The 27,400-nt window shown below is 43.6% G+C and overlaps 1 protein-coding gene across 2 annotated transcripts in view; it reads left to right on the forward strand.

The window, feature by feature from the left end:
* Window positions 1-27,400, forward strand: part of fndc3ba (fibronectin type III domain containing 3Ba) — a 146,720-nt gene that overhangs the window by 36,755 nt on the left and 82,565 nt on the right. The window contains exons 1-2 of one of the 2 annotated variants that reach the window (XM_078175182.1): window positions 659-917; window positions 1,429-1,504. In XM_078175182.1, coding sequence (XP_078031308.1) covers window positions 846-917; window positions 1,429-1,504 — 148 coding nt within the window. In that variant the 5' untranslated portion in view covers window positions 659-845. Of the gene's footprint in view, window positions 1-658; window positions 918-1,428; window positions 1,505-27,400 lie in introns of those variants that run through there. The other variant, XM_033613234.2, reaches the window with a different exon arrangement.

A 27,400-nucleotide genomic window follows, 5' to 3' on the forward strand; every position in this document is an offset into this window, starting at 1 on the left:
AATTTTTAAGCACCTTCCCAGGTCATTTCCTTTTTTTTTGTTTTATTGTTTTGTGTTTTTTTTTTAACTGTCTTTCTTTTTTTTTTTGTTTTTTACTAATTTTTTGTTTGAAATTTTCTGTTTTTACTAATTTCTTGCAAATTTCTTTGGGTCATTTCTTCTTTAATTGCTCATTGCTTTCTTTCTTTTCTTTCTTTTTTGTTTTTGACAGACAAGGCAATTTGCTCGGGCTGCAAAGGGTTACATTAATGTTTTGTAGCCTGCCAAAAGAGGAAAATGCTGTGCAACCAAAGTCAGATTGTTGTATATGCTAGTGCATTTTGCAACAAAATATAAAAGGGGTTAAACTTAAAACTGCAAAAACTATACTTTGGTATTTATTACATATATTGCGTATTTTAGGGGTAACATCATCAGCCATCACTCTATCAACACATAAATATTGCTACATGACTGTTGTACACACACTGTGATGCTGGCTTGTGTAAGTTTATACATAACACATACATATACACACTCACACCTCACACAGCCACCCACATGGTTTGATATGGGGGTTTTCTCAGTCCTTGGGAAACATGGGTCGCCCTGTACTATGCTGAGGTTCCCATAGCAACAGCAGCCGCTGCAGCAGACAGAGCAGGAAGTGTGTGTGTGTGTGCGGGCGTGTGTGTGTGTGTGTCTGAGGGAGAGGAGCAGGTTAGCGCTGAGATGGGAGAGCATGCAGACACTACAGGAGGGACGCAGGATATGAGGATTTTACGACGGCACACCTGTAGAGCATAGACGGGGCTGTGCTCGCGTGTGCATGCATGTGTGCGTGAATACGTGTGCGCGTGTGTGTAATGGAGGGTCACCTGTTTCATGTCTACAGCCATGTGTACACTCTCAACAATCTGTATGCGGAGAATATGACGGTAAGGTGCATGCACACTCCCTTCCGGCATATTCAGCAGAAACAGTAGGGAATCAAAACTGTGTCACATCTTATGGCTTCATCTGTGCGTGTTCACCTGCGTGTACGGTTAATTGTGATATACGCATCACTCAGTGCATGTAATGTTTGTGCGTACTGGTTTTAGTGGTTTCCGACCAGTCAGTGTGGTTGAGAGAGAAAGGCTTTTCTCAGATCAGGGTGTGTGAGACAGCAGCATTGTCTCACCATTAGCTTATCTAACACCTCATTCATATGTGTGTGAACTCTGTGTCCGCCCTACTCTGGGATCCAATGCTTATTGTGTGTTATGTCACCTCTGCAAGCCTATTGGCTGCCCAGCACAGAGTCTGTCCTGTTTTTGTGATTGTTGAATATGGATGTATGGTTATGATTACGCATGACAGATTTTTTTACCCTTGTTTCCATCAATTAATCTGATGTGTGCTTTCTAATTGTGGGATTTTCCTTGTCCGTACGTGTTGTTGGTACAGGTGATCCTGGTGCAGGTGAACCCGGGGGAGACGTTCACCATCCGGGCAGAGGACGGCTCACTGCAATGCATCCAGGGTCAGTCCCATCCCATCATATTCTGTATTATTGTATTATTAACATGTGGCCTGGTGGCTGCTCTGATGTGTTTCACTGTAGTTCCCATCACTTTAATTACAAGCTGGTTGCACATGCTTACATGATGTTTGTGGCCTGAATGATTTAGCAAGAAATTAATTCACTATTTATTTATTCTGTAAAAAAAACCAGCAAATCTCTTCCAAATCCCATTTTGTATTTTTAAAGATTTTCTTATACCACTAAGATGGCCATTGGATCCTGTTTATTACAGTTAATTATAAAAATCAAATTATGGGGAGTTCACCAGGAATCATAAATACATATCTTTCCTCTTACCTGTAGTGCTATTCATCAGTCTAGATTGTTCTAGTGTGAGCTGCAAAGTGTTGGAGATGTCAGCCGTAGAGATGTCTGCCTTCTCTCTAATATAATGGAACTAGATGGCACTCAGCTTCTGGTTCTTAAAGTGCCAGAAAATACATTTGAAAACTCAACAGCAATGTCTCTTTCCAGAAATCATGACCCAGTTACTCAAGATAATCCACAGACCTTGTTGTGAGCAGTTTTCTGTAGGCACTACTGCTACAACTACTGCTAGCTCGCCTATAGCACCACTGAGCTAGCTAACGTTACAGCTAAGGAGGACACCATTAATGATTAGATTTGCACGAGCCTCACGTCAATGAGTAGATGCACACTTCCTTCTGCGCAGTGATACAGTTGGCAGGGTGTAGTTCGGTAAAAAGAAAATAGTTCCTACATGAAACTGCTCACGACAAGGTCTGTGGATTATCTTGAGTAACCGGGTCATGATTACTGCAAAGAGACATTGCTGTTGAGTTTTTCAAATGTATTTTTTGAGCACCACAAGCTGAGTGCCATCTAGTGCCATTATATTGAAGAGAAGGCAGACATTTCTACGGCCAATATCTCCAACACTCTTGGTAGCTCACACTAAAACAATTTGAACTGAAAAATAGCACGACAGGTAAGAGGAAAAATATGTAATTCTTGATTTAGGGGTGTACTGTCCCTTTAAGATAAGGAACCCACACATCATGCTAGTAATTCTTTATTATGTGGTGATACAGGTGAAAGCATGGATTCTCCGGAAGTTGAGGAGCTGGGGCCGGTTGCACAAAGCACCTTAAGTTTCGGTTTTCCCTTAGCTGAGGAAATTCCTTAAGGGTGTTGCACACAATTTCTTAAAAGGTTTCCTTAGTTAAGGAAACACGTTAAGGCATTTACTGCACTGAAAGAGATTTTACAGCAGAATAATTCTCCTGTTTCCATGGAGACCATTTGTTTGGTTGCACTTAAGCTTGTAATAGCCTACCTGTTATTACTATCTCACCCTTCTCTTGCTGGGACAGGAAGTTCACCATGGTGTTCAGCAGATGGGTGGGGGCATTAGAAAGAGTGATCCAACTTAAGACAACTCATAAATTGACCTCCGCTCAAATTTGTAGTGCAAAATCATTAAGGGTGTCATGGGGTTCTCCCAGTCATGAAACACTCCTCTTGGGATGCCTTCATTTTCCTCATTGATCGCCTTAAACTCAGCCATGTTGCGGTTAAGATGCGGTCCTCTGTGCAACAGTTAAACAAATTTTAAGCAATTCCTTGAGTGTAAGACCAAGATAAGGAGAAAAACTGAAGGAAACCTTAAGGAGAAGACTTGAGGATGTTTTGTGCAACTGATTTTCTAAAGGAAATTTGGATTTAAAGGAAAATCTTAACCCAAAGTGCTTCATGCAGCTGGCCCCTGACTTCTAAAACTAAGGATGTTGTAGCTATCCACCAGCACATGACTGCATCATGTCGGTCCATTCTTTCAACTGCAGTATTGTGACATTTTTAAAGTTAATTACCTGTCTCACACAAGTCTCAAGTCTCTACGCCAGTGTTTGCCTTCAAAGACTGTACAGAATAATGAAAATCTGAGTGCAAATGCTGAAGTGTCTGATTGACATTGGTGCAAGAACCCCAGAGTTGTCCTTATTTGACGTCTTTTAGGAGTGCAGTCAATAATGCAGCACCAAAGGTGAGGAAAAGGAAGTGAAGGGGGAAATGCTTGTGTCTAATTAAAAAAGGCCAGTTGAAAGCATAGTCAGTGATGGACCGGGACAGAGTGGGCAGCCATTGTCTCGCTCTCGCGCTGCATCTGATATCAGCACATGAAAAGAGTGGAAATGTAAGCCACTTAGAGGCTCTTAAAGACGGAAGGAGGTGGCAGGAACACGGGAATTCCCCGATTCTTGTGGAACCGCGTCTCACTTTGATGATGTCAGCAGAGTAAGCTGTTACTCAGAGAACTTTGAAAGGGGGCCTTTGTTTTCTCCTCAATCTCCCTCCATCTGTCTGTCTCTCGCTTCTTCTCCGGCTCTTTTCTTTGCCCTCTGTGAAGGTTTTTCTTTGAGTGAGAGCACTTTTGGCTCAGACACTGACTCCCTTCCTGCACACCCCCACCACCACCACCCCACACTCTATGTTGTAACTAATTACAGCCCGCCTCCTTTTCTCCGCCCGCCGTGTAATTCAATTTTTCCCTGAAATCAGAGGGATCGCCCTGGGCAGAGCTGAGAGGCACAGATGATGCCAGATAGTAACAGTGCTTGATAGGATGGATGGATGCAGAGATGAGCAGATACCGTTGTTAAATAAATGTATAGATATGGATCAACGAGTCACAGAAAGACGGATGAAAAGACAGATGAAAGGACGTTTTATTGTGCACCATGAATAGATTAATGGGATACGAAACACTGATTTGCAAAAAAGACACAGCATTAACGTAGTTGGGGTCTGGCGGTCGTCTGTTTATTTGTGTGGGGCGTGTGTGTGTGTGTGCACTCGCACGCAAAATTTAGCATCAGGCACAGTGTGTATCTGTGTGTGCTTTTTTTGGTGCTTTTTACTACAGTCGACGACAGTTAATTGGGCGGGTGGCTGGGGGCTCGGGGTCATGTTTGAATGCACATATTATTAATGCAGAGGGCCACACACACACAAACTCTCTCTCTCTCTCTCTCTCTCTCTCTCGCTTTCTCTCTCAGTGTCTCTATCTGGAGGAGGTCACCGGGTTTAATGAGAGGTGGAGTGTGGCAGTGTGTTTTGAAGGCGAACTGAGTCGCTCTTTAGACAGAGACTCGGTGTGATTACTGAGACCTCAGAGCTCCGGGTTTTGCGCATGCTTGTGTGTGTGTGTTGCACTCCGGCGTGCTTATGTGCAAGTGTGTGTGACAGAGAGCGAGATTACAGAGACCTCAGGGCACAACCAGGGACCAGCTTTTATATAAAGTAACCTCTGTTTAGCTGCTGCACTGCGGTGCATGCATGCAAACATGCATACACGTACACACACAGGCACAGATGCTCTGCCAAGGCACAACCAGCCTGGAGACGTCGACGCAGCAGCCAAAAGAGATTCTTTCATATGAGCCTTCAGCCTTTCCTCTCCTCTGCTCTCCTTCTCCCTCTTTTACTCCTCTCTTCCCCTTCTTTTCTGCTTCTACCTTAAAGCAGCAAAGAGATTATTGTATTTGTTGGATTGATGTTAAGTACTGCTCATTAGCCACACTGCCACTAAATACCGCTGGCTGAATTATGCGCTTTTATTTGGACTGAAAGTTTACACTGAATTTTATTAACAAATTCCATAACCTCAGGGCATGTAAAATCCTTTTAGAACAGTGCGGTGCACAGTCAGATAATTCAGGTCTGCTCTGAAACGTAGAAAAGTTATTTTCAGCAGCACTTCTGTCGGTTACGTTGCTGATGTGCTTCCCTTGCTCTCTCGTATTTGCTGCTCTTCCTCAGACTTACTTAATGTGTCTTTCTTTGTGCCACTTTAAAATCCTTTCCTGTGTCACTTGTGTTAATTAGCATGTAGTGTGTGTGTGTGTGTGTGTGTGTGTGTGAATGCCCACATGCCTCCATCCCCTGTTTAAACACCCTGACCTCTCGGTGTTTCGGGGGTAAGCTTCAACTGTGACCCCCCCAGCTCCCCGCCTATCTCTCACGTCTCATCGGGTTGCTCTCATGTATACACTCCTCTCCCTCCTTTCCCCTCCCCCCCTCTCCCTTTCTCTCTCCCTCCCCCACTAAGACCATTCCCCTGAGCTTTCCCACACTCACATCAAAGAACAAAACTCTAGAGGGTGTGTTAGAGCACCCTGCTATGGAATGTGAGTGTGTTAATATGTGTGTTTGTGTGCATGCGGTGTGTGTCTATGTGTGTTTTACAAGGCTGTGTTGGTTTACTGTTTTGTTTGCTCTTTGTTGGGCTTTCATGGGGGATGATGAGGACAAGGGGGGTGAGGAGCAGGAAGCTGCGTCCTGCCAGGGAGGATGTGACATCGTGAGGCATGGGTGGCACCGCAAGTCTCCTGTACAGTACTCATGCTTTGTGGTTTCAGTTGAGATTAAAGGAAGACTTTACCCACCAAATGACCATGTGTAAATCAGTTAGTCATGCTGCGTTACCTTAAATGCTTGTGGAAACTGTTTTTCTTGCATGCCTCCATGGAAAATGGCAGACTTGTTGATTTATTGATGGATCGGGGAACATGTTAAACTGCAGCAAAACTATATCAAAACATCCATTTAGAAATTCTAACACAACTTGTACAGTATAATCTAAGTCTAATTTATCCAGTTGTATGATCAGTACTTCCCAAACATGCATTTTCGCTAAAATAAAAGAGAGAATTGCCTAGTTTCCCTTTTCAGTTTGTGATAATGTATGTATTTGTGAAGAACTGAGCATACAACTGGATAAATTAGACTTGGATTATACTGTGAGAGTTTCTAAATCAATAGCCCTTTTTAAATAGGAATTGTGCAAATTTGCAGGAAAGCCCAATCAGTCTTTTTTCAGCATTGGCAGTATAAAAACAAAATCAGGTAGTGCAGCAAAATGCCGCCTACCTACTTTTGTTTATACAGAATGCGCCTTTTTCGGGGCAATGGGGGGCGTGAGCAAGTAACAAAACGTGTAGCTCAGTGTGTGACGTAAACAGTGACGTACTCCGAGGCAAGCCGCAGCTGGTCAGTCCTTCTCTCATAACGTCCTTCACCGTCCTGTCATCTGACAGTTAATGGCCTCTTTGTTTGCAAGGACAAGGAGGGCGCGCAATTCCTTGTCTCCCCAGTTGCTCATCTTTACAGTGTCTGTCAGGTTTGCGTTTCCCTCTTGCTACTAGCTGCTCGCTAATTCCTGCTATCAGCTGTTTCCTGTTTATCCACCACCAGTGGCTCGCACGTGGGGCGTCATCAACAGCTCTTCCCACAAGTCTTCAACAGCCCCTCCCGTGGCGGAAGGCCGCCTTATTCTTTTTAAACTAAAAGGGTTCCACCAATATGACTATCCTACAAGGCAGAAAATTGGGCACCTTGGATCAACTCGCCAATCCGGCTCTGTGTCTAAACGCTCGCAGCTTGCTGGCAAAATGGCCCAACATTCGTGGAAAATATGGCAGTGTAAAAGGGGCTAATGTCTTGATCCCCAATCAATCAGTGAATCTGTTTGCAAAGATTTCTTCACGAATTCAGGGTAACGCGGCATGACTAACTGATTTACAAATGGTCATTTTGCTTCAAGGATTCAGTTGATTTGGTGGATTATTTTCAACATAACATCTCAAAAAAGTGGAAAAAGAGATGGTAAATCTGTGCTGCATATGAGTTGGAACAAATCATTTTGCTACCAAAACAAGGGATAGGAATCACCAGATCTTAGGGGTGTGCTATATTGTTCACGATAATACCGGTATAATTATTTTTCTATGATATGATTATTAGTCTAGCAGGCTAAAAGTTTAATTTGTATTTGCAATAATAATAATTTATTTCTGTATATTGATACAATATTGCCATGCAGCATATTGCGATACGATGCTGTATCAAATTTTTTTCCACCACCATCACCAAAAAGATGTACTTAGCATGTAGATGACGTCCGCAGGTATCCAGCTTTGTAATTGCTTTATGATAAACACATCTTGTTTGCACGAAAACATTTGCATTTACTAGTGTGGTGTGTTTCCAGTGTCATTTAAGAGGCAAATGAAGCATCTTGAATAAGTGGAAAAACGTTAACTGTTCTTTGCATTGCTGTTTGTAGAATGGGAGTTCAATTTGAAAACCTCAGCACAGGAAGGCATTGGTTTACAACCCTTGAAACTCTTCCTGTGTAGAGTCGTCATGTTTTCCCCTTGTTTACCTAAGTTTCCATGATGTATTCCAGAAATCACAAACAAACAAAATAGTTCCTATGCGCTACTTTGTTATGGATATTTAACCTTAGTAGAACATATAAAATGTCTAGTGTTAAACATAATTGATTCTATTAACAGCTGTTAAATTGAACATTATTTCCTCTGTCTTTGAATGTAGAATGCATGCATGATAAATTCCATTCCCACGATTGGATTTCTGCAGTGGCATAATGGGAAATGTAGTCCTGTGATCAGCTACAGTCTGGTTAGCCCAGGCCGTTTCTCTGACAAACAATGGTTATAGTGGATGCTGCCAGTGTGACCTCAGTGATGTGGTCTCTGCACCAGCTGTGTGCACATGTTCCTTTGCATGTGTGTCATCTGGACAGAGCAGAATGTGAATCATGTCATGGTCTGTTTTGTGTTTTCCGAGTGGATGTGTGTTGTTTGTTTGCTCTCCCTCATTGTGTGTGTCCCTCTCTCCCTCCGTGGGTGCATCTTAATTCTGTTATTTCATATCGCTGCGCTCCTGAAATGATCAGTCTTTAAGGACGTTCCATTTACCTTATTTGTGTTCAGAGTCGCTTAGATGGAGGATACACAAGTGTACTCCAGGCAGAAGTCTTTTATCAGAGAGATAGCGTATTCCCTGTTGAAAAGGTGTCAGTAATTGTATGCTGCATTGAAACCACCACACTGCAGTTATGTTAAATTACTGATGTGGATAGACAAATATTGTCAACAACCCAGGTGGAATAATAAAGATTTTCTTTTCATTCTTTTTACAACAGACCTTGCTTGTATCACAAACAGAGACGTCAACAGTTAAGGGGGCAATTCACAGATTTTCAACCAGCTTTGTATCATTACAATGTGGGCAGTATGTGTAAATGAACTAAGATAAACTTCCCTCCATGAAACCAGTACCCAGATCTCCCTGCTCCCCTCCTAGTGAAACTCCACCAGATGATGCAAAATGTGTATTGCCTGCCACCCATACCGCCACTATAGACACAAAGATTATAGAAGGGGATCAAGACACAGACACACCCCTCTCTCTTTCTCTCTCAAACTGAGAGAACTCAGTTTGAACTCAGGTCAATGATCTATGCGTTGCGGCGACGCAGGCCTCCTGTCTATTTTTGTAAGCTGAAACCATTTCCCTCAGAGGAAACAAAGCTTTTATTTATTTTAATTTCACAGATAAGACAAACAATAATTTATGAAGACAATAAGGCCTCCACAAAAATAGCATTTTAAGTCTTGTGTGTGATTTATCCTGGCTTTATATGAGCAGAGGAAATCTCAGTTATTCACTAGGCTAATTTATACAATACAAAACGCCATAGGCTTGTGCTAATAATGTTAGCATGTTATATTTGTTTGGAAAACCTGTTTAGTGTAAGACAATTGTTTTGTCGGTGAAACTTGTGAGTTGTAATGGAGTGCGTAGGGTCTGCATCGAGCCGACACACAAGTATAAATCCCACTTTAGCTGAAATAGCGAGAGTTTGTAAACAGGAAGTGGGCGACATACTGTTTCCTGCACTGTGAAAACTGAGGTCAAGTGGTAAAACTGAGCAGCTCTGATTAAATATGAACCAGGATTATGTTACTGTGTTGCCTTTTTCTACCCTCAAATGTTTCAGCTTACTGTTTACCTGTAATACGTACGAGTTTGCATTACATCTCCCACCACCGGGAACATTTATTGGTGCGGTGCGGCATTGTGCATCCAGGTAGTCGTAGGCTTTCTTCTTCTTTCTTCTGGGCAAAAGCAAATACCACAGCCCTTTGACGCTGTTTCTCTGGTCATGTAGCACCAATTTCAAAAGTATTTGTGTCTTCCTGTTGCGTAGACAGCCCAGTTTTATGAAAAGACCATAATTCAGCGGCAAAATACTTTTTAAGTGATAATCAGTTAACCGCCAAGAATATTTTTGATCAGTTACGCATGTCGCTCTAAGGCTTAATTCTGCTACTCCTCAGTTTTCTGCACTGCACACCACCCAGTTCAAGTGGAAGCTTGATAGCGGCACCGCTCATTCATTGATTACCGTTTAACCCAGCAGCATTGCTCTGGAAACATTGTGCCCACCCTCCAGTGTCCCCCCCAGGTCGCCTCGATGGGTAAGCGGCTCAATTTTGAGCAATAAAGCACCTTTAGCATTGTTAACTAGCCTATGTTAACACAACTAGCTCTGTTAGCACCATTAACAGTGTCAACAGGGCTAGTGGTGTTAACATAGTAAACAATGCTAAAGTGGTTTTGAGGCTCAAAATGAAGCTGTTTCCTCAGTAGGGCTACATGGAGGGAGAACGGAGGGTTGCTGCTCTGTTCTGCAGCAACCCAATAAGTGGCGTTGCTAGTTAGCTCGCAACCAAACCAGGTGGTGCGCGGTGCAGACTGGCCGAGGCTAGCTAACCAGTGAAGATCGGAGGATGGCACTATGTTTTCACATCTCAGCGCAGGTGTTAGCAAAGTCACCAGGAAGACATTTAACGTTACATCATAAAATATTCAAGTTTGACCACCTCTAAATGGATGGTGCTTTAAAACGCAGTGCTCACAAACCTTGCTTAGTTTATGGAGCGCCGGACTGAAGGGTCTCTGTATTTCAAGTCACTTGTGTTTTACATTTTTTTTAATTAGCTGATTAGTTACCAGTTGATGTGTGTCAGGCTATTGAAAGCAAAATTAACCAAAAGTGACATCCCTACCCACAAACTACAGCTTTCTTGCTTGTCACAGTAATTGTCTCTTGGCATCATTTCCAAACTGGGATAGTGCAGCGATCAATCACTGCATCAGCCAGAATAGACTGAAGAACAGACTGTGGTTGTAATGCTATTTTCATTTGGTACAAAATGGCAAGGCCACTAAACTGTTATCACACATTATGAGGCTTCATCATAATCTGAAATGATTCGATAATGCCTTTATAAGTGAAAACAAATTGATAAAGGCAGATTCAAGTCATGCACATTTAGTGTCTGATCAGTTACTGACGTCAATTCAGATGATTCGTGTTTCCTTGATTCCCCCCTCCCTTCCTTCCCTTCCTTGTTTCCTAAGTGGGAGGAACTAGGCGAGGAAGGGAAATGAGGAGATGATGAAGGGAACCGGGATGTACCCTGTGTTTTTCTTCCCTTTCATCATTCAGCCTCTCTGTCCTTTTTTCTATTTTCGTCCTACTACATTTGTCTCAGTTTCTCCCCTGCTTCGGTGTTTGGCTGAGTCAGATGGACGATGCTGATATTCCTCTCGCTGGTTTTCACTGCATCACTACACAGGCACGCTGAGCTTCTCTTTCGCCAGTCTTCTCCCAGAGTGTGCACTTCCACACTCGGAGCCCTTTGATGTAAATGGAAATAACTGGTTGAGAGAAATATGGTGGAAAGTCTCGCGGCCTGTGTTTACACCGAGCCAGATGGCTCTAAACAAGCTGGGGGAGAAGACACAAATACACTTTTCTCAGAAGGGCTTAATTTAGAGAAGTGTTTCGGTCGGTCCCGTTACTGCTTGTAACCAGAGGTGGCTGTTTTGGGAACTTTTTAAACCTGTTGTAAAAATCCAAGTCCCATCCATATGGGACAATGTGACAATAAAATGAAGCAGAACTGAAAATTACTGTGCAAGTATAAGACGGTCGGCTGATGTCTTTGCTCCCATTGACCTGTCAGCTGAAGGGATTCTCAGTGTGCGCATTGAAATTGACAACTTTAAAGTTTTATGTTCTTCATCCTGAATGTACAACAAATAGTCATCCTGTGTGTGTGAGTTTGAGTGTGTGTGACGAGACGAATGAATGTGTTGTTATTGTTATGCCACTTGCTTTTAGCCCCAGGCATAATGAATCCCATAACCGATTAAATGTCTATTGCATATTCATGCAGTGCTTTAAATGGGCAGTGTTTGTGTCTATGTGGCCTTTCCAGACATGATAAAGTTCACTCTTAGGTTGTTATATTCTGACTGGTGATGGGCAAAAATGACCCAACAAATCTTTCTGAATGACTCTTTTTGGTGTCCATTATGTTCTGCATCAGCCCGGCGAATGATCGAGTTCTCATGAATTCCTGATTTTTCCCACTTGCTGTTGTAACTGCTCACACTGCCTGCTATGATGAGTGAATGAGAAACAGTTGAATTGGACTCGAGTTCAGACCTCTGACAGCCAAGGCCAATGTTGTATTCATGTACTCCTCAGATGTTCGTTCTTTCAACTTTGGTGTGTTCATGAGCTTTAAGTTGTTACGTGGAAACAACAGGGACGCTACAAGGAAGATGTGTTGTATGTAGGGATGCACGATAATATCGGCACGTCATCGGTATCGGCCAATATCGGCTTTAAAATGAACTATCGGAATCGGCCAACGTGCTTCTTATTTTGCACAATGAATGACTGTTACATACACTTTAAAGCATTGTATCACTGAATATAGCTGGGGGAAAAAGGTGATATATCGGTATTGGTTATCGGCCAAATAAGTTGTTATATATTGGCATATCGGATATCGGCAGAAAATCCAATGTTGTGCATCCCTAGTTTTATGTATGTTGTTGCTTGGAGCGTTTCAATGACACATTGATAACAAAGAGCAAAAGGAACAATTCAGGAGAGATATATAATCGGGAACTGATTTTTCTGATTATTCCAACAAAACATGAATGTAGCACAAAGCTGCAGAGGTAACTGGGATGTCTGCCACCTGCCCTTGCAAGACATTTCTGTAACATCGTATTGATGTTAGTCAACCTACCTACAAGTGGGATGCTTAATATAATTAATATAATTAAGTAAATCTTAATTAATGTAAACTCATACATGATGCTGGTGATGCATTGAAGAGACATTTTGTGGGGTGTGCAGCGCTAGGCCTTGATTACACAGAAAGCATTTTAGCAGCTGGAGGCGGCTTTTTGTAATTGTTCTTGAATGAGAATGAAACTTTTTGCTTGCTGTTTTTGTGTTGCGACACACCTGGCGTTTCTGCGCTCAAGATGCCTGGTGTTTTTGCCAGAGCACTTCGAACCCCCTCAAGTGAAAGCGCCCCATGTCACCACTTTTTCGTCATCTTTTTTGCCATTTTACAATCAGATGATTTGAGAGACGGGCCTTCTGTGGTGGTCACGACAACAAGTTTACAGTTGGTAAACAATGGAGGAGAAACTGATGGTAGCGGTTGGTGGATACCCAGAGCTATAGGCCCGACAATAAACAGCAGGTTGTCAAACTGCCCCTGAGTCATCCTAAAATATGCCTGGAAACGTTCATCATCAGGGCTCGACAGTGCGAGCGTTTCACTCGCATTTGTGACTAAAAATAGGTGTGTGCGAACTATAAAAAATATTTAGGGGCACATGTGCGCATAAAAAAATCAGCCGAAGCAGCCTATATTATTGTCAATAAAAAATATGATAATCTAACCGCAAATGTTGGAGGAACTCCAGCTGCCTTCCCTCTTCCCCGTGTGACACGGTTATGGGCGGTTTTCCAAGCCACTGTCGGCAGGGTGGAAATAAGTCAAAGTGTGGAGGAGACGGACCGGGTTAAGCGGCGGACCTCCGGGGAAGCCTGCTCCGTTCTCCCCGCAGTTAGGGACCGTTCTCCACGGCCAGGCTGTCGACTGGGTGGGAATAAGTCAAAGTGTGGCGGAGAAGAGGGACCGGGAAAAGTGGTGGACCTCCGGGGAAGCCTGCTCCGTTCTCCCCACAGTTAGGGACCGTTCGCCATGGTACCACTGCTGGGCAGGGTGGAAATAAGTCCTGCAGAGTTTCAGAGGACCTGGAGAATGTTTTAGGATAGTAATAACATTATATAAGATAATCATATTGCAAAGATAATATATATATATGAGATAATAACATTAAAGACAAAATTAAATTGCAATACTTTTTCAAAACTTGATGATTTTACCTTTCTGTACATTTTGTATACAAATTCATTAAATAATTTTGCTTGTAAATGTCTATTTGCATCACGTTTATTACGGAAAACACATTATTTGATCAATTTACATTGTGCCCCTAAAGTTCTTTGTGCGCTCCTTACTTTTTCAACTTACGAGCACATGTGCTCCTTGGGGAAAAAAGTTAGCATCAAGCCCTGATCATGGATGCAAAGCTCCGGGACCAACTGGTGGTACGCCCCGTGATCCACCCTCTATTTCTGACTCTCATGTACCCACACAGATCTCCATTTCCCTGTGCCCAACAAACTATTTACTGACAACCTCTCACCCTCAACCAGAGCTACAGCAAGTACCCTCTGCCTGAACATTTTAGGAACTAGATGCTCATTACTGTGGGGGAAAAAATGGTAGATGAATTAGACAGAATCAGGGCCCTAGCTGTCAAACGTGAATGTACTGTGTACTGTCACAGAGAAACTGACACCATACTTTGCTAAAAGTAGCAGAACTCAAAAGGTTTGATTCATTTACATGTATCAACTCTAAGGGACCAATACTGTGGTCCGGATCGGTCCGCCCATCCCTGATTCTGACTGATTTATGTCAACGCAGACCAAACTTTCCATGAACTTTTCAACCAGGCCTGTTTTTAGCTTGTATGATGAATTTCTCAGGCATTCCAATAGGGTTATCTGATGTTTTATATAGCATAGGAAGTGGGGGAATTTTCTACATTTATACATGGATTCCACTGGACAGCGTGTGTCACTGAGAGTTATTCCAAAAATAATATTGCCAATATCCTCTCCTAACAAGTCAGCCATCATTTAACTCTCCCATCCTGTTGTCTGTCAGACCAGGAAACCAAAAGTTTTGCTTTAGCAAGCATGTAGGCTCAGACAGCTATGTTTTGAAGAGCTAACTCCACTGTACATTTTTTCTCTCTCGCGTCTGTTCAAAATTGGTGACGACTGCTGAGTCTGTATTTATGGAATATGCTTTGCTGGAAAAAGGGGTTATGGGTTGGGTGGAGAGACACATTATGGTGAGGAATTATATAATAGTGAAACCCTCTGTGTGTGTGTGTACTGTGTGTTTGGGTGCATTAGGTTGACAACCAGCCAGACCTTTTTGCAGAGGATCTACCTGTAGGGTTTTTTATACCCTGGAGCCAACTGTAAACCAGTCCTGGAGGTGTGTTTAGTGTGTGCGTGTGTGTTTTAATTTTTGTGTTATGTCCCATTGGATTTGGGAAAGTGGTCACCATGGGAACGGACTTGCACTCCAGGTGGTGTGTAATGGAATGCAGTCCCTCTGGGCATGGTTTTTGTGTGTGTGTGTGTGGCATACCTGTCTTTTTCTTTTTCCAGTATTTTCCACTCAAATGTGCTGCTAACAAAAGGAGAGGATTGATTTGGTTCAATTGGCACAGGGTAGTTAAGAACTTGACTTCTTTGTGTGTATGTGTGTGTGTGTGTGTGTGTGAGGCAGAGAGAGAGTTGATTGTTGTTGTATGCCCTGCCCAGCCCTCACTTATAAACTCAATGCCCTCACACAGTAGGGCATGAGGAGGCAGAAAGAGGAAAGGAGGGAGGAAGAAACGGAGTGGAAATGAAACGACAGAATGAAGGAAGGTAAATAAAGGAAGAGAGACCGAAAGGAAAAAGGAGGGCTAGAGTGAGAGTGAGGGAATCAGACACTGCATGTCTGGTCGTGTCTGCTGCCATGCATTCCGGGCGAGGCCACTTCCTCCATGCGATGACCCCAGCCACCCCTGCGCTGCTGACTTGGTCTGGTCTGCCAGCTCCTGGGAAGGCTTTATTTGCTGTCGGGACTAGCCCACTAAAGAGTGGGCAAAAACTCTGGAGAATACTGTGTCTGTCTTTATATGTAAGACTGTGTGAAAGTGGATGTGTGTGTGAACAGCAGCTGTGTAGAGGAGAGAAGCTTGCAGAATTTTCCAGAGAGAGAAAGAAAGAGAGCTTTTCCAGGGAATGAAATTCTTGGCTCCCTTGAAGCTCAGGGTACAGCTGGAGCGCTTCTCCCTCCCTCCGCCCTCGTTACCTCCTTCTTTCTCTCTCTTTCCGACCTCTTTCACTTCCTCCCTTGCTTCCCCGTATCTCCTTCTCTATTTGTTTTCATCTTGTAGTATTTTTTTCTATTTCAATCTCACCCTCATATCTCAAGCTGAAGTTTTCTTGATTTGCATGCTGTTTTTGTTATTAAATTAAAATCATCATAACACTCAAGGGCCCTTTAAAATGTTGAATCCCCTCCACATGGTGCTCAGGCAGCATTTCCGATTAGATTCAGTCAGATTGGTTGAATCTTTGCTGATCACACGGGGCTGTTTTAGCTGCAAGTGGTGTTGGGATACATGAAAGACATGCAGGACAAGGCCTCCTGCACAGCTGTACAGAAAACACATGTGATTGTTTACATCATGCGTGTTTAGATTTCGCAGGGAAGCCCCTCTTTTTTTCCCTTTTGCTCTGACCTGATTGGTTGGAGGGAAGTGTGTGTCAGTTAATGGGAGGTCCCGCCCACGGAGGTCGGGGAATGATCGGAGAGACTGGTAGAGAACAGGGTTTGATACTGGTCTAAAAGGGAAGTTAGCTTGATTAAAATACTTATCCGTATCTGCACTTCCTGGCTTGTTTGATCACCCAACAGCCATGTGGGACATGCACACACACCCATGCACACACACACGCATACACACACACAGTGGAATTCAAAGATGGGGAGTGGGGGAAAGTCCCTGCTAATCTCGGACTTCCAGTCTTGCCTTCTTTCTTTCCACTGAGATTCACACGACTTCTCTTCAACCCCCCTCCTCCGTTCTTTCTCCCTACACACTTTCCTTGCTCTTTGCGGTGGACACAAACTCAGTGCTGTTCGGATCGTGACTCATGCACCAGAAATGCCCCGCATTAACATGTGGAGAGAAAGAAGGAGCAAAGTGAGGGGAAGACGGGAGAGGAGTACAGCTGGGTACAAACAGGTCGTGCACAGACAGGGGGGAAGAAGCGAGTAAAGCCAAATGAAAGCATTGCTGCTCTTTTAATGGGTGAAGGTTTGAGAATGCATTGCATGTTGAGGATTCAAGGGAGTGAGAGAAAGAGAAGGGAGCAAGGGAGGGAGAGCAGGAAATGATTGTTAGACTCTGGGTCTGTTTACACACCAACAGCTGTTGCACTTCTTTGCTCTCTCCCTCACTCTTTTTCTCAGACATGTAGAGTTGATTAGGGAATGGATACAATGAGTCATCAGTGTCTGGATCATGTATATTTGCGTGTGCACGTGCATGCTTGCACATGTATGTCAGGAGTCTGCTCGCATCCGTATGCACGAGCGGCAAGAGTGATAAGTGGAGAATGTCGCTCCATGCAGTGTGTGTTGCGTGGTTACCGAACCCAAAACAATTATATCTGCAAGACCGAGAATAGCCTCATGTGATAATACTGGAAAAGATCGAGCTAGGTTGTGCATGCGTGTGTGTGTGTATGTGTGTGCGTGTTCAGAGTTGTTATGTCTGGATTAGCAGATGTGTGTGTTTCATTTGGTTGTATGTTGTTTGTGCCAAGGTGACCGTGATTTCTGTCAGTGTAAACTTTTCAAATGTCAGTGCATTCCGCAAGTCAAGTGTGTACGAACAGCTGTGTGTGTGTGTGTGTGTGTGTGTGTGTGTGTATGTGTGTCCATGTCAGCATGACATTTTAGAAGTTTACGCACATATGCCCAGGTGTTAATCTGGGCATTTGTCTGCGGTTTTTTAAAATGTGTTTGTCTTGGTGCCTATGAGCCACATACATCTGGGTCCACGCGAGCGTGTGGCGGCGAAGGTATGCGTGTGTGTTTGTGCGTGTTGAGATGTTGAGAACAAAGCGCGGCTGGGCTCAGTGTCCCTCCAGACGTTACGCTCTCCTCTGGAGTAGACCCAGCAGCAGAAGTAGGTCGGCCGACAGCACCCCTCCTTTGGGTGGGGGGAGAACTGGAGAGAGATCTGGGCTGGGTGGAGGTATGGGCTGGCACCCAGGCTACAGGCTGAACACTAAACAGATCTGGGCTTGTATGCCTAACGACCATTTACACAGCGATCAAGGCAGGATAAGATGTAGACATTAACATCGTATTCTAGGAAATTTAACCCTCTGAAACAGTGGCGCCTCCAGAGGTTTTTCACAGGGGTGGCCAGATGGGGCCACTGAAAATCTAGGGGTCGCACACCAAAACAAAACGACATAACTGATTTTCAGGAATTCTGTTATGCTGTTGAAGTATATGGGTTAGTTGAAAACAATGTCAATATGAGAGTGATATACTTTGGTTTCACATTTTGGAGTCCAAATAACTGATTGTTTGATTTACATAGACTAATACCAGTACAGTTAATATTTTGAGTTCCACAACAATCCTGTTTTAATGTGTTATGTATCTGTAACCTGGTTCTGTTTCCACTGTGAAAATTTGTGGATGGTACCAAACCGTTTTGTACCGTCCCCATTTTTGGTCCCCCCTCTGTTGGGGTACCTAGCACACAGATCTGGTACTAAAAGGTGGAGCTGTGAACAGTCTGTTGATTGGTCAATAGAGGACTGTGACTCTGCTCAGGGCTGAGTTGTGGCTGGTTTTGAGGCTCATGTAACCACTGTTCATACCGTGACAAGCCTTCCCTACATTAGTAACTTAATTTACTGGGCCGACAGTCGGTGACTTTTAAGGTGGAACGTTAACTTGTAATGTTACTTCATGCATAAGTTGAGAACTATCAGTAGACCTTATATTTCACTGTGATAGCTTTGACCATGACTCTAGTTTTTATTGTCTCTCTTGGATGACATACACTTTTGGCAATGAGTAGCTCTTCAAGGGTTTATATATATTAATTTCGACTGAGTTATGTGAACTGCATGTATCCTGATCCTCACTTGGAGAGAAAAAAAAAGTGTTGTGGAGTGTTGTTCCTGTGGGCTCCAGCAACACTAAACCCCTGAGCTTGCCTGAGAAGGACTGAGTGCACAAACCCGCTCTTTTTAAATATTCCCTTGAGAGAGACTTTCACTGCAGCCTGTTTTATTTTGTTCTGAAAATGACGGCATGCAACCTCGTTCTGTGGACGATAAACAAGGTCTAGACTTCCATTTGTGTCACCAGTGATAAGGAAATACAGTGAGTGCTGGACGGAGCAGTGAGTGACAACAACTCCACCTGCATTTAAGGGTGCTGGAAACAGGGCTTTGGGTACCCATAGAATCCATTTTCATTCAGATATCTTGAAGTGAGATATCAAGGGACCCTTTTGAAAATCGCCAAAATTTATCCTAACTATGGAGTGTTATTTAGCCCCCTTTCCAGTAAGCTATGTCAACATGGTTGCTACCAATGGGTGCCTTAGGTTGTCTAGTTAAACAAGATACAACTAACTTCACACTAGCTTAAAAAATTGAGCGTGATACAGCCTCTTAATGACAGTGACATTGACCTCCAATTATTTTGCCTTGGGCCCAGGCTTTCCCTTGGAGGCGCCACTGCTTTGACATAAGTTGAGGGCCAACAATCAACCAATCAGTATCTCGATTGAAAAATATTTCAATAACTCTATAGCCTGGCTGTTGAGTGTCTCACTAATGATGATTCTAATGTGTTAATTTATTTCCATTGAATGGGTGTATCACATTTGGACAAAAAGCTCTCCATCTGGAATTAAATCATTTTCAAAAATTCAAAAAAAAAAACAAGAAGAGAAGTGCTAGATTTATAATAACTTGCACATGTTTTCCAAAGCTCTGGGGCTATTGAGTGTTAAACACTTAGAGCGCTGCTGCCGTCTTGGCCAGTTCTCCCTTGTAAAAAAAAAAAACCCCAAAGAAAAACAACAAAACCCAAAACATACTTGAGCTCAGTGGGGCTAACCTGTGTAAATAAAAGCTTACGTAGAATAACTTAAATAAAGTTTAAAAGAGTTTCTCAAAGTGGAGACCTGGAGCGACTGGCAGCTTCATATTAGAGGAAACATTTGTGACTGAGAGTATAAATCAAGCACTACACAAGCACTTCTAATATTTGAAAACCTATTGAGATTTATGAAGTGTTTATTCCAAAATTAGGCGTTTATGTGTTGGAGTGATTAACTGCGCCGACATATAATGAAGTTACTGAAAACATAACTCTTTAGCTGTCACTTTTATTGTTTGTCAGGACAGTAGAACAACAAATCACAAGCATATTTTTCGCACGTTCCTTTCAAAATAGATATGTCTCACTCAACTGTCAATCTTTTTTTCTCTGAATCTGAAATACGTCTTTAAAAGTGAAAGAATTTAAGATGGACAGGTAACTTCCATTATCTAGAGACAGCAAAGAGAAGCTGGAGAACCAGAGGAAGGTTACAGTGGAATTTAATCCCCTCGCCAACCAGGGACGAGGATCGCAACCGCTTTTACTACCTCCGGGCAAACAACCAGAGATGGAACTGAAGACTTTCGTGCACAAGTCTGGCAGTTGAGTTTGGCAACAGACCTCTCTACCATCGGACGCCATACAGCATTTGGCTCGAACGGGCCGTTTTGCACAAGCAGGGGTGGAAAGTTTTCTCCGCTGTTGTTGCAAAAGACCGAATACTTTTGTTTTTTGTCATAATCTGCATGGAGGAGAGCATGCTTAATTTGAAATATGAGCCCCGAGCCAGTGGTCTTGTAAAACGCAACCCGGGTTTTAACAAGCCTCACAGCGATTGTTTCTTCTCCTCTCTTAATATGCTGATGTCAGATGTTGATGAGGTCGTCATGGCATTGATAGTTTCATCAGCTGGCACGACTGAGAGTGCTCTCTCCTTGTTCGCCTGTGACGCTGTTATGCAACGTTGAGCTCGGAGGCTAAGAGTCGAGGGGCTCTCTCTCGTCCTGAGGAATGTGCTTATGCGTACCTGCGTGCACACACACCCACACACACTGTGTACATACAGTAAGCCCCAGTGTTCAAACGTAGCAACTTTCCAGCTTATGATTTACATTCCACAGCAAATCAGCAGCCCGCTCAAATTACAGACTGTCGCGCAGTCGGGATCAGAACTAAGGGTGTGTGTTTCTTTGTGCTCATGTGGATAGATGTTACTTATATGCATATCCAGCACACCAGCTGTGTGTGCATTTCGGCATGTGTGTTTGTGAATGCATGTGCTAGTTTCTGTGTCACTCTGCAGAGCGTTGGTGTCGTTACTAAGGGCAGGGCAGCGCAGGAAGTCCTGACTTCCTCCTCCATCACTGAGCCTCACCCTGCCCCCGGTCAAAGATGTCCGCCGGACTTGACTCACTGGAGATGGACCGAAGGGCTCTCCAGTGTGTGTATTTGTGTGTGTGTGTGTTTGTACATGTACTGCCAATCCGGGATGTGTATATACAGTAGACGGTGCTATTTTAAAGTTGTCTCCCACATTTCCTGCAACAGCAGGCTCCCTCTCTTCCCCCCTCTCTGTCCCTTTTTTGTCCTCTCTGTCTTCCACTGTTTTTCCTTTTCACTACACTTCCCATCATGCCCCACATTCTGTTTCTCTCTTCATCTTTCCCCATCTCCTTTCCTCTCCCAGAGCTTCTGGTAGCGGTATCGGTTGACTTAAAGATCTACGAGGATTTTTATCATCTTTATATTTCAAATATGACAGTTGGCCATGCTCTACTGTGTGTGTGTGTGTGTGTGTGAGTCACTGTGTGTGTGTGTGCGTTGACCAGCCAGTAGAGAAAGCTGTCGTGGGAGTGTCTTGCTCTTGGAGCTCCGAGGACAGATAACATTACCCTGCTGATGCTTACATAACTTCCAGGCAACGCCACGTCACAACTGACCCAGACACACACACACACACACACACACACACACGCACAGATGCACACACATAAAACACACATATACAGGAATACAAATACCCATCTTGATGGGACAGCTGCCTCCATGGGGCTCTAATAGGGTGTACAAAGACTGTGTGTGTGTTGTACTTAAAAGATAAAGTGATTTTTTTTTTTTTTTTTGAGTCTGTCTATTTAGTAACGCTGCTTCTTCTTTTTTTTTTTTTGGTCTGTGTGTTTTTGGGAAATCCATCTGAGTCCAGTTGTTTTGTATGTAGGTCAGCTCACAAACAGGCTCCTTTGGTCTGATACCAACACCACACACACACACACACACACACACACACACACGCCTTCCCAAGAGGGTCTGCGTTTCCTTTCAATGTGGTGACCACATGTGCAGGGCTGAGATGAAGGGAGGCAGAGAAAGTGATTTGCTTCTTTCTAGAAAGCTCAATACTGCTTCAGTCTGACTGAGAGGACACCAACTGACACACACACACACACACACACACACACACACACAGAGTTGGTCTTCAGTGATCACTCGCTGTCAGCACTGTCGCCCGATAGATGAGTGTGTGTTTATGCAGTTCGCATACGTTAGTGCATTATTCATTATTGGGGATGTAAGTAATAGGGCGTGTGTGAGCCCAGGATTCTTTCTGTGTTCTGTGTGTTTGTGTGTGTGTGTTGTGCTTTGGGGGCCCAGTCGCAGCTGTCTTTGACAGCTGTATCATGGGAAACATCTGATGAAATGTTGCATCATCTCCTCTGTCTGTGTATGTATGTGGATGTATATGTGCAGGCAGCTGGACAAAATCACAAGTTTGTGTTTCTTTATTTGGGGAGGAGCGAGTCAGTGTAGAAGAGTTGAGTATGTGAGAGTGTCTGCTTGACTGAGAGACGGTGTGTGTGTGTGTGTGTGTGTGTGTGTGTGTGTGCGCAGGTGTGTGTATGAAGGTGTGTGTCGATGTTTAATTGTGAAACAGGATGTTTACAGTGGACGTGTGTGTATGTTCCTTGTGTAAATCTTTGGCTTCAAACTGTCTGAGGTGAGACTTTAAAATTTGTGTGTGTGCATGTGTGTGTCTCCTTCTCCACTCTCCGACAATAAGCTTGCGTCAGTGCGTGTGTCAGTGTTGTTGTTTTTTTTTGCCTATCTTTGTTACAGTATTTGTCATCATTCCTGTGGTTGACTCGGTTGCCGTCAACAGCGGTTCAAAGAAATGTGTTCACAGGTCACTGACCCCTACACACATGCACATCCGACCACAGACATTGATTTCAGTGATCAGTACAGTAGGAATGTTTAGTCACATAGTAGATGTGGTGTTGTACAATTTCACTTTGTGTTGTACATTCTCACAAAGTGAGAATGAAACCTGTGGTTAAAACTGGCTGGTTGCACAAAACACCTTAAGTTAAGATTGTCCTAAAAGTCCAAGTTAAGGTTTCCTCAAAATAAAATCAGTTGCACAAAACACCCTGAAGTCTCCTCCCTAAGGTTTCCCTTGAAATGTTCACTTAAGTATTTATGGTTTCTCCTTGTCTTGGTCTTATACTTAAGGGATCATGAGACAGTTGCACAAAAGACCTTAGCAACCAAAGCAAGTTAAGAAAAACTTAACTGCAGTATGATGGAGTTTATGGTGATAAATGAAAAAAATGAACACACCTAGAGGAGAGTGTTCTGCGATCAGGAGAACCCAGTTGATACACTTTTGATTTTACACTTTAGATTTGGCTTAATTAATTTTCGTTGCATTTTTTTTCCTACAATTGTTTTGTGGTATTTGAGACCAAATTACTTTGCAGTATGTGCTTTCTATGATTGTATTCCCCCAGAAGTATATGTTATGGTTTTCTTGTCTTCCTTTCTTGTGCCATTTTTTCCACTATCTAACTATAAGCTAACTTTGTGAGACGATAACAGGCATCACAAGCGAGCCTTAAGAGTCACACTTAAGGTGTTTTGTACCAGCAGTCCCTGGAACTTTCAAACAAATCCTTACTGACGATTGTCAATAGTCGTAACAGTCTGCACGGGCTGACAGTGTGAGCACAAAGATTGTGTCTTGACGATAAGACAGTGAAAGGACATAAATCCTGAGCTTTGGCTTTACATCGCAGACAGTTTACTTGTACAACAGGCTCACATCATACAGTCAATGACCACTTTAAGAGACAGAAATCTCAAAATACAGCTATCTGCATTGCAATATACCACAAAAGGTAGGTGATAAAGTATATTTTGCTGGTTATTTAAGTATATCAACCAGTTAAACACACCTTTCCATCATGTTTTCATCCACCTAAGCCAAACCACCCCATTTATTAGGGCTGAACGATATGGACAAAATGTCATATCTCGATATTTATGCCAGATATCTCGATATCGATACAATATGATATGACTATGGGTTCAGCATTATTTAAAAAAAAAAAAACGGCATATTAATACCAAAGGAGCCCTCTTTAGTGACTGAATACACAGGAATCATGTCTTTAGCAATATGGTACGTTATAGCGCTTGTAATGTCTTTGTACCTGCTGGACGTCGATTCATGGCATTATGCTGCTGAATGCATCGGCAATCTGACCTTGCTTGGGCTTGACACAGGAGGCCCCAGATGTCCCCGCCGTGTCTTTCATTGCAAGGCACTCTTCATACAGTACTCGGTGGTGGTGTTTTAGGTGATGATGCATGTGCTTCGTCACGACTTTCGCGAAGCACGACCGACACAACACCTCGCTCTGTTGTACATCCTCCTGTCTAAAACCGAAGTACCTTCAGATAATGGAGGTTGACTTATTTTTCGCCACCAAATCTGCACCGACCTTGTCTTCCGCTTCCATCTTAAATTTTCTGTTGTGTAGCGTGTACTAGCAAGTTGCTAGCAGCAACACGTCTCCCTCGCTCAAGGGGATGTTTGTGATTGGCTGGCTTCGCTGTCGATCCAAGGCAAGCAGGAAATGAGGTTTGTGATTGGCTTGCCTTAGCTGTACATTTAGGGCAAAATTCTGGAATCCCGACTAATATGTTTACTGTTAGCTCTTAGGAAAGGACATTATCACAGTACTATTAAGGATATTTTTTGTGATAGTTTCACAGTAAAATCAGATATGCAGTATAATCAGTTTGATGTTTGTTTTTACCTGGAAAAAAATAATTTAGCTTCTCATCTCAATTTGCTAGGAGTAATTAATTTAGCAGAATTATGTTAAAAAGAAAAGATAATCCTATAATGGTGTTATCACCCAAAGCCCATTAATGAAAATATTAAATTAAAACCAGGCCTGAGCTTTTCCCTTTTTCTTTATTTTGGGTGGAATGCTTGTTGGCAGAATATAGAAGAGGATGAGCAACAGGTGACAGGAAACATCAGGGTCTATGGGATATGTGTTCCTGTTATAGCCATGAGGAAAAACTGATCTTTATTTGTTTTTGGAAACTACACCAAGTTCATCAACCGGAGCCGGATGCCCCTTTGATGCCTCTCAGAGGAGCAGATTACACATGCTTATGCCCTTCAATCGCTCAGGTGATACGGCCATGTCATCCCACATGCAGGATGTGACCTCATAACTGATCCCTGACCTGACCCCTCCGGTAGTCGGAAGCGGAAGACGCAACAGATGGAAGATGAATGAGAAATTGGGGGGGGGGGGCAGAGGGGAGCGGAGTGTGTTAGCTGTGTTGTCTGGGATTCCAGCGGGATTAGGCAGAGGAAGTCGTGACTCTGTTTGTGGTGCTTATAGGGCAAAGCTGGAGGCAAGACCAGGGAGTGACGTTAGCACAGTGTGGATCATGGAGCACACTCACTCTTTCATGTGCACACACACACACACACACACACAAGCATTATAACAACCACTTGAGTGCACACGTTCATCTGCTTGATTATCCTGAGCTTCTCTAAATGGCAAACAGTCCAATATTATATGACTTACTGCAGTGTGTGTGTGTGTGTGTGTGTGTGTGTGTGTGTGTGTGTGTGCATGAGTGTATGAAGGGTAGCAGGACAAAGAGTGTCTTGTATTTTGGGTAGGGGTTGGGGGGTAGTTGGGCCTGTTGGGTCCAGTCCTGGGGGCCAGGGATGGGAATGTTCACTGCATGCATGTGTGTGTGCGTGTGTGTGTATGTGTGTGTGTGTGTGAGCAGAGGAATGCTGCTGTTTGCTGAGTGAAGAGCACAGAGGCAGCAGAGACTGTCCAAACACACGTCTGTTTGTCAAGAGTGTGTGTGTGTGTCTGAGAGAGGGCGACTGAGACACATAGACAGAGTGTGTATTTGGGACAGTGTGTGTGAGCAGGAGGGAAAGTGCGCTGCTCCGAGGAGCAGTGATGGAAAGTGGTTTAGAGGAGCTCTGTGTTTGTGTGTTCTCCCCATGCTATGACCTTCTTACTCAATGAGGACTTTCATATCCACCCCTGGTCTCGATGGAAGGGGAACAGACGGGACTGAAAGAGGTCTGTCTCCTCATACCTGTGACCTACTCACTACTCACACACACGGACGCAGGGCAGACTTTGCTCAGGTTGTGTTTGTGCGTGTGTAGGTGTGTGTGTGTTTACTGTACTGTTACGTGTTTGTTTGGCTGGTGAGAGGTCAGGGAGGTGGGTGAGAGATGGAGATGGGGATGGAGGGATGGAAGGAGAGAGGGGATGATTTAGGAGAGGAGGGGGGGGAGAGAATGACTTAGGGAAATAAGTAAGGATGAAGCGGGAAAGTGAGGAAAGGATGAAGTGAGTAACATTTCAAATGAAAGGAGGGAGTGAAGGATGTGAGTAATAGGTGAAGGAGGCAGGGTCATGCAGGAGGAATTCCTGGGACGGGGATGGAGGGATGGAGGAAGAAGGGAAGATGGAAAGACAAGCAGGATGAAGTGAGTAAGAGTAGGAGAGTGAAGGTACAGGGAAGGATGGAGGGAAGAGAAAAGTGAGACACAAGAGTTGATGGAGGAGACCGGGTGAAAGGAAGAGAGGAAATGAGAGGAAAGCAAGGCAAACAGGAGTTAAAGGGTCAGTTCACCCAAATTACAAAAGGAAAAACAGCTTGAGTAAGTGAGAAAATATGGGAGGTTTGTAATTTGGGTGAAATGACCCTTTAAAGGAAATTAGGATTTAAATATTCAACTGACATTTGACAGAAACTGTCAGTATCGTGCTTGTGTTGGGAGGTAATGGCCTCCGTGTGTGTGTGTGTGTGCAGTGTGATTTATTCTGAGGCCAGGTCTGCCTCCAGCTGTCCCAACGGGGTCCCAATGACTTTACCAGCCGCAGACCTCCATCACACAGAGACAGAGGAAGAGAGAGTTGGAGGGAGTCCGGGGGGGGGGGTATACAGATTGTGGAAAAGTCAACATCATTTTCAATCTGCTAATTCTATTAGATTCTGTTGCTGCTCCTTCAGAGCGGAGGTTTTCTCTTTCAGCGAGCAGCCGTGTGCCCTTGTGTGTTGTACATCCATCCATCACGATGATACAGACATCGTCATCGCCAAGAGCTTTAAAGGGACAGTTCAGCTCCAAAATCAAAAACCTGTACTGCTGTTTATCAGTCTAGGTTGTTTAGGTGTGAGTTGCCAAGTGTTGGAGATATCAGCCGTAGAGATGTCCACCTTCTACTCTATGGAGCGACTCCACTTCTCTTGTGCTGCTTTCAGACGCCGTTTGCAAGTATTTAAACCTTTGAACCCTGAGCTAGTTGGTGCACTTTCTTTAAAAAACATGGGGAAAAAAGACATTGAGCAACTTTGTAAAGCCCAGTTCAGACCAATGAGTCACGACCAGAAGAAACCATTTTAGAACGTTGAGAAAAGTTACAGTGGTGTGAAGTTGCAGTGTCACTTAGTGAAGTCCACTGGTCAAGTCAAAGTGACCGCAGATGGCTTGTTAGCTTGCACCGAGTCCTCT

The sequence above is a fragment of the Epinephelus lanceolatus genome, chromosome 15 (assembly GCF_041903045.1).
Source record: "Epinephelus lanceolatus isolate andai-2023 chromosome 15, ASM4190304v1, whole genome shotgun sequence".
Lineage (NCBI taxonomy): Eukaryota > Metazoa > Chordata > Actinopteri > Perciformes > Serranidae > Epinephelus > Epinephelus lanceolatus.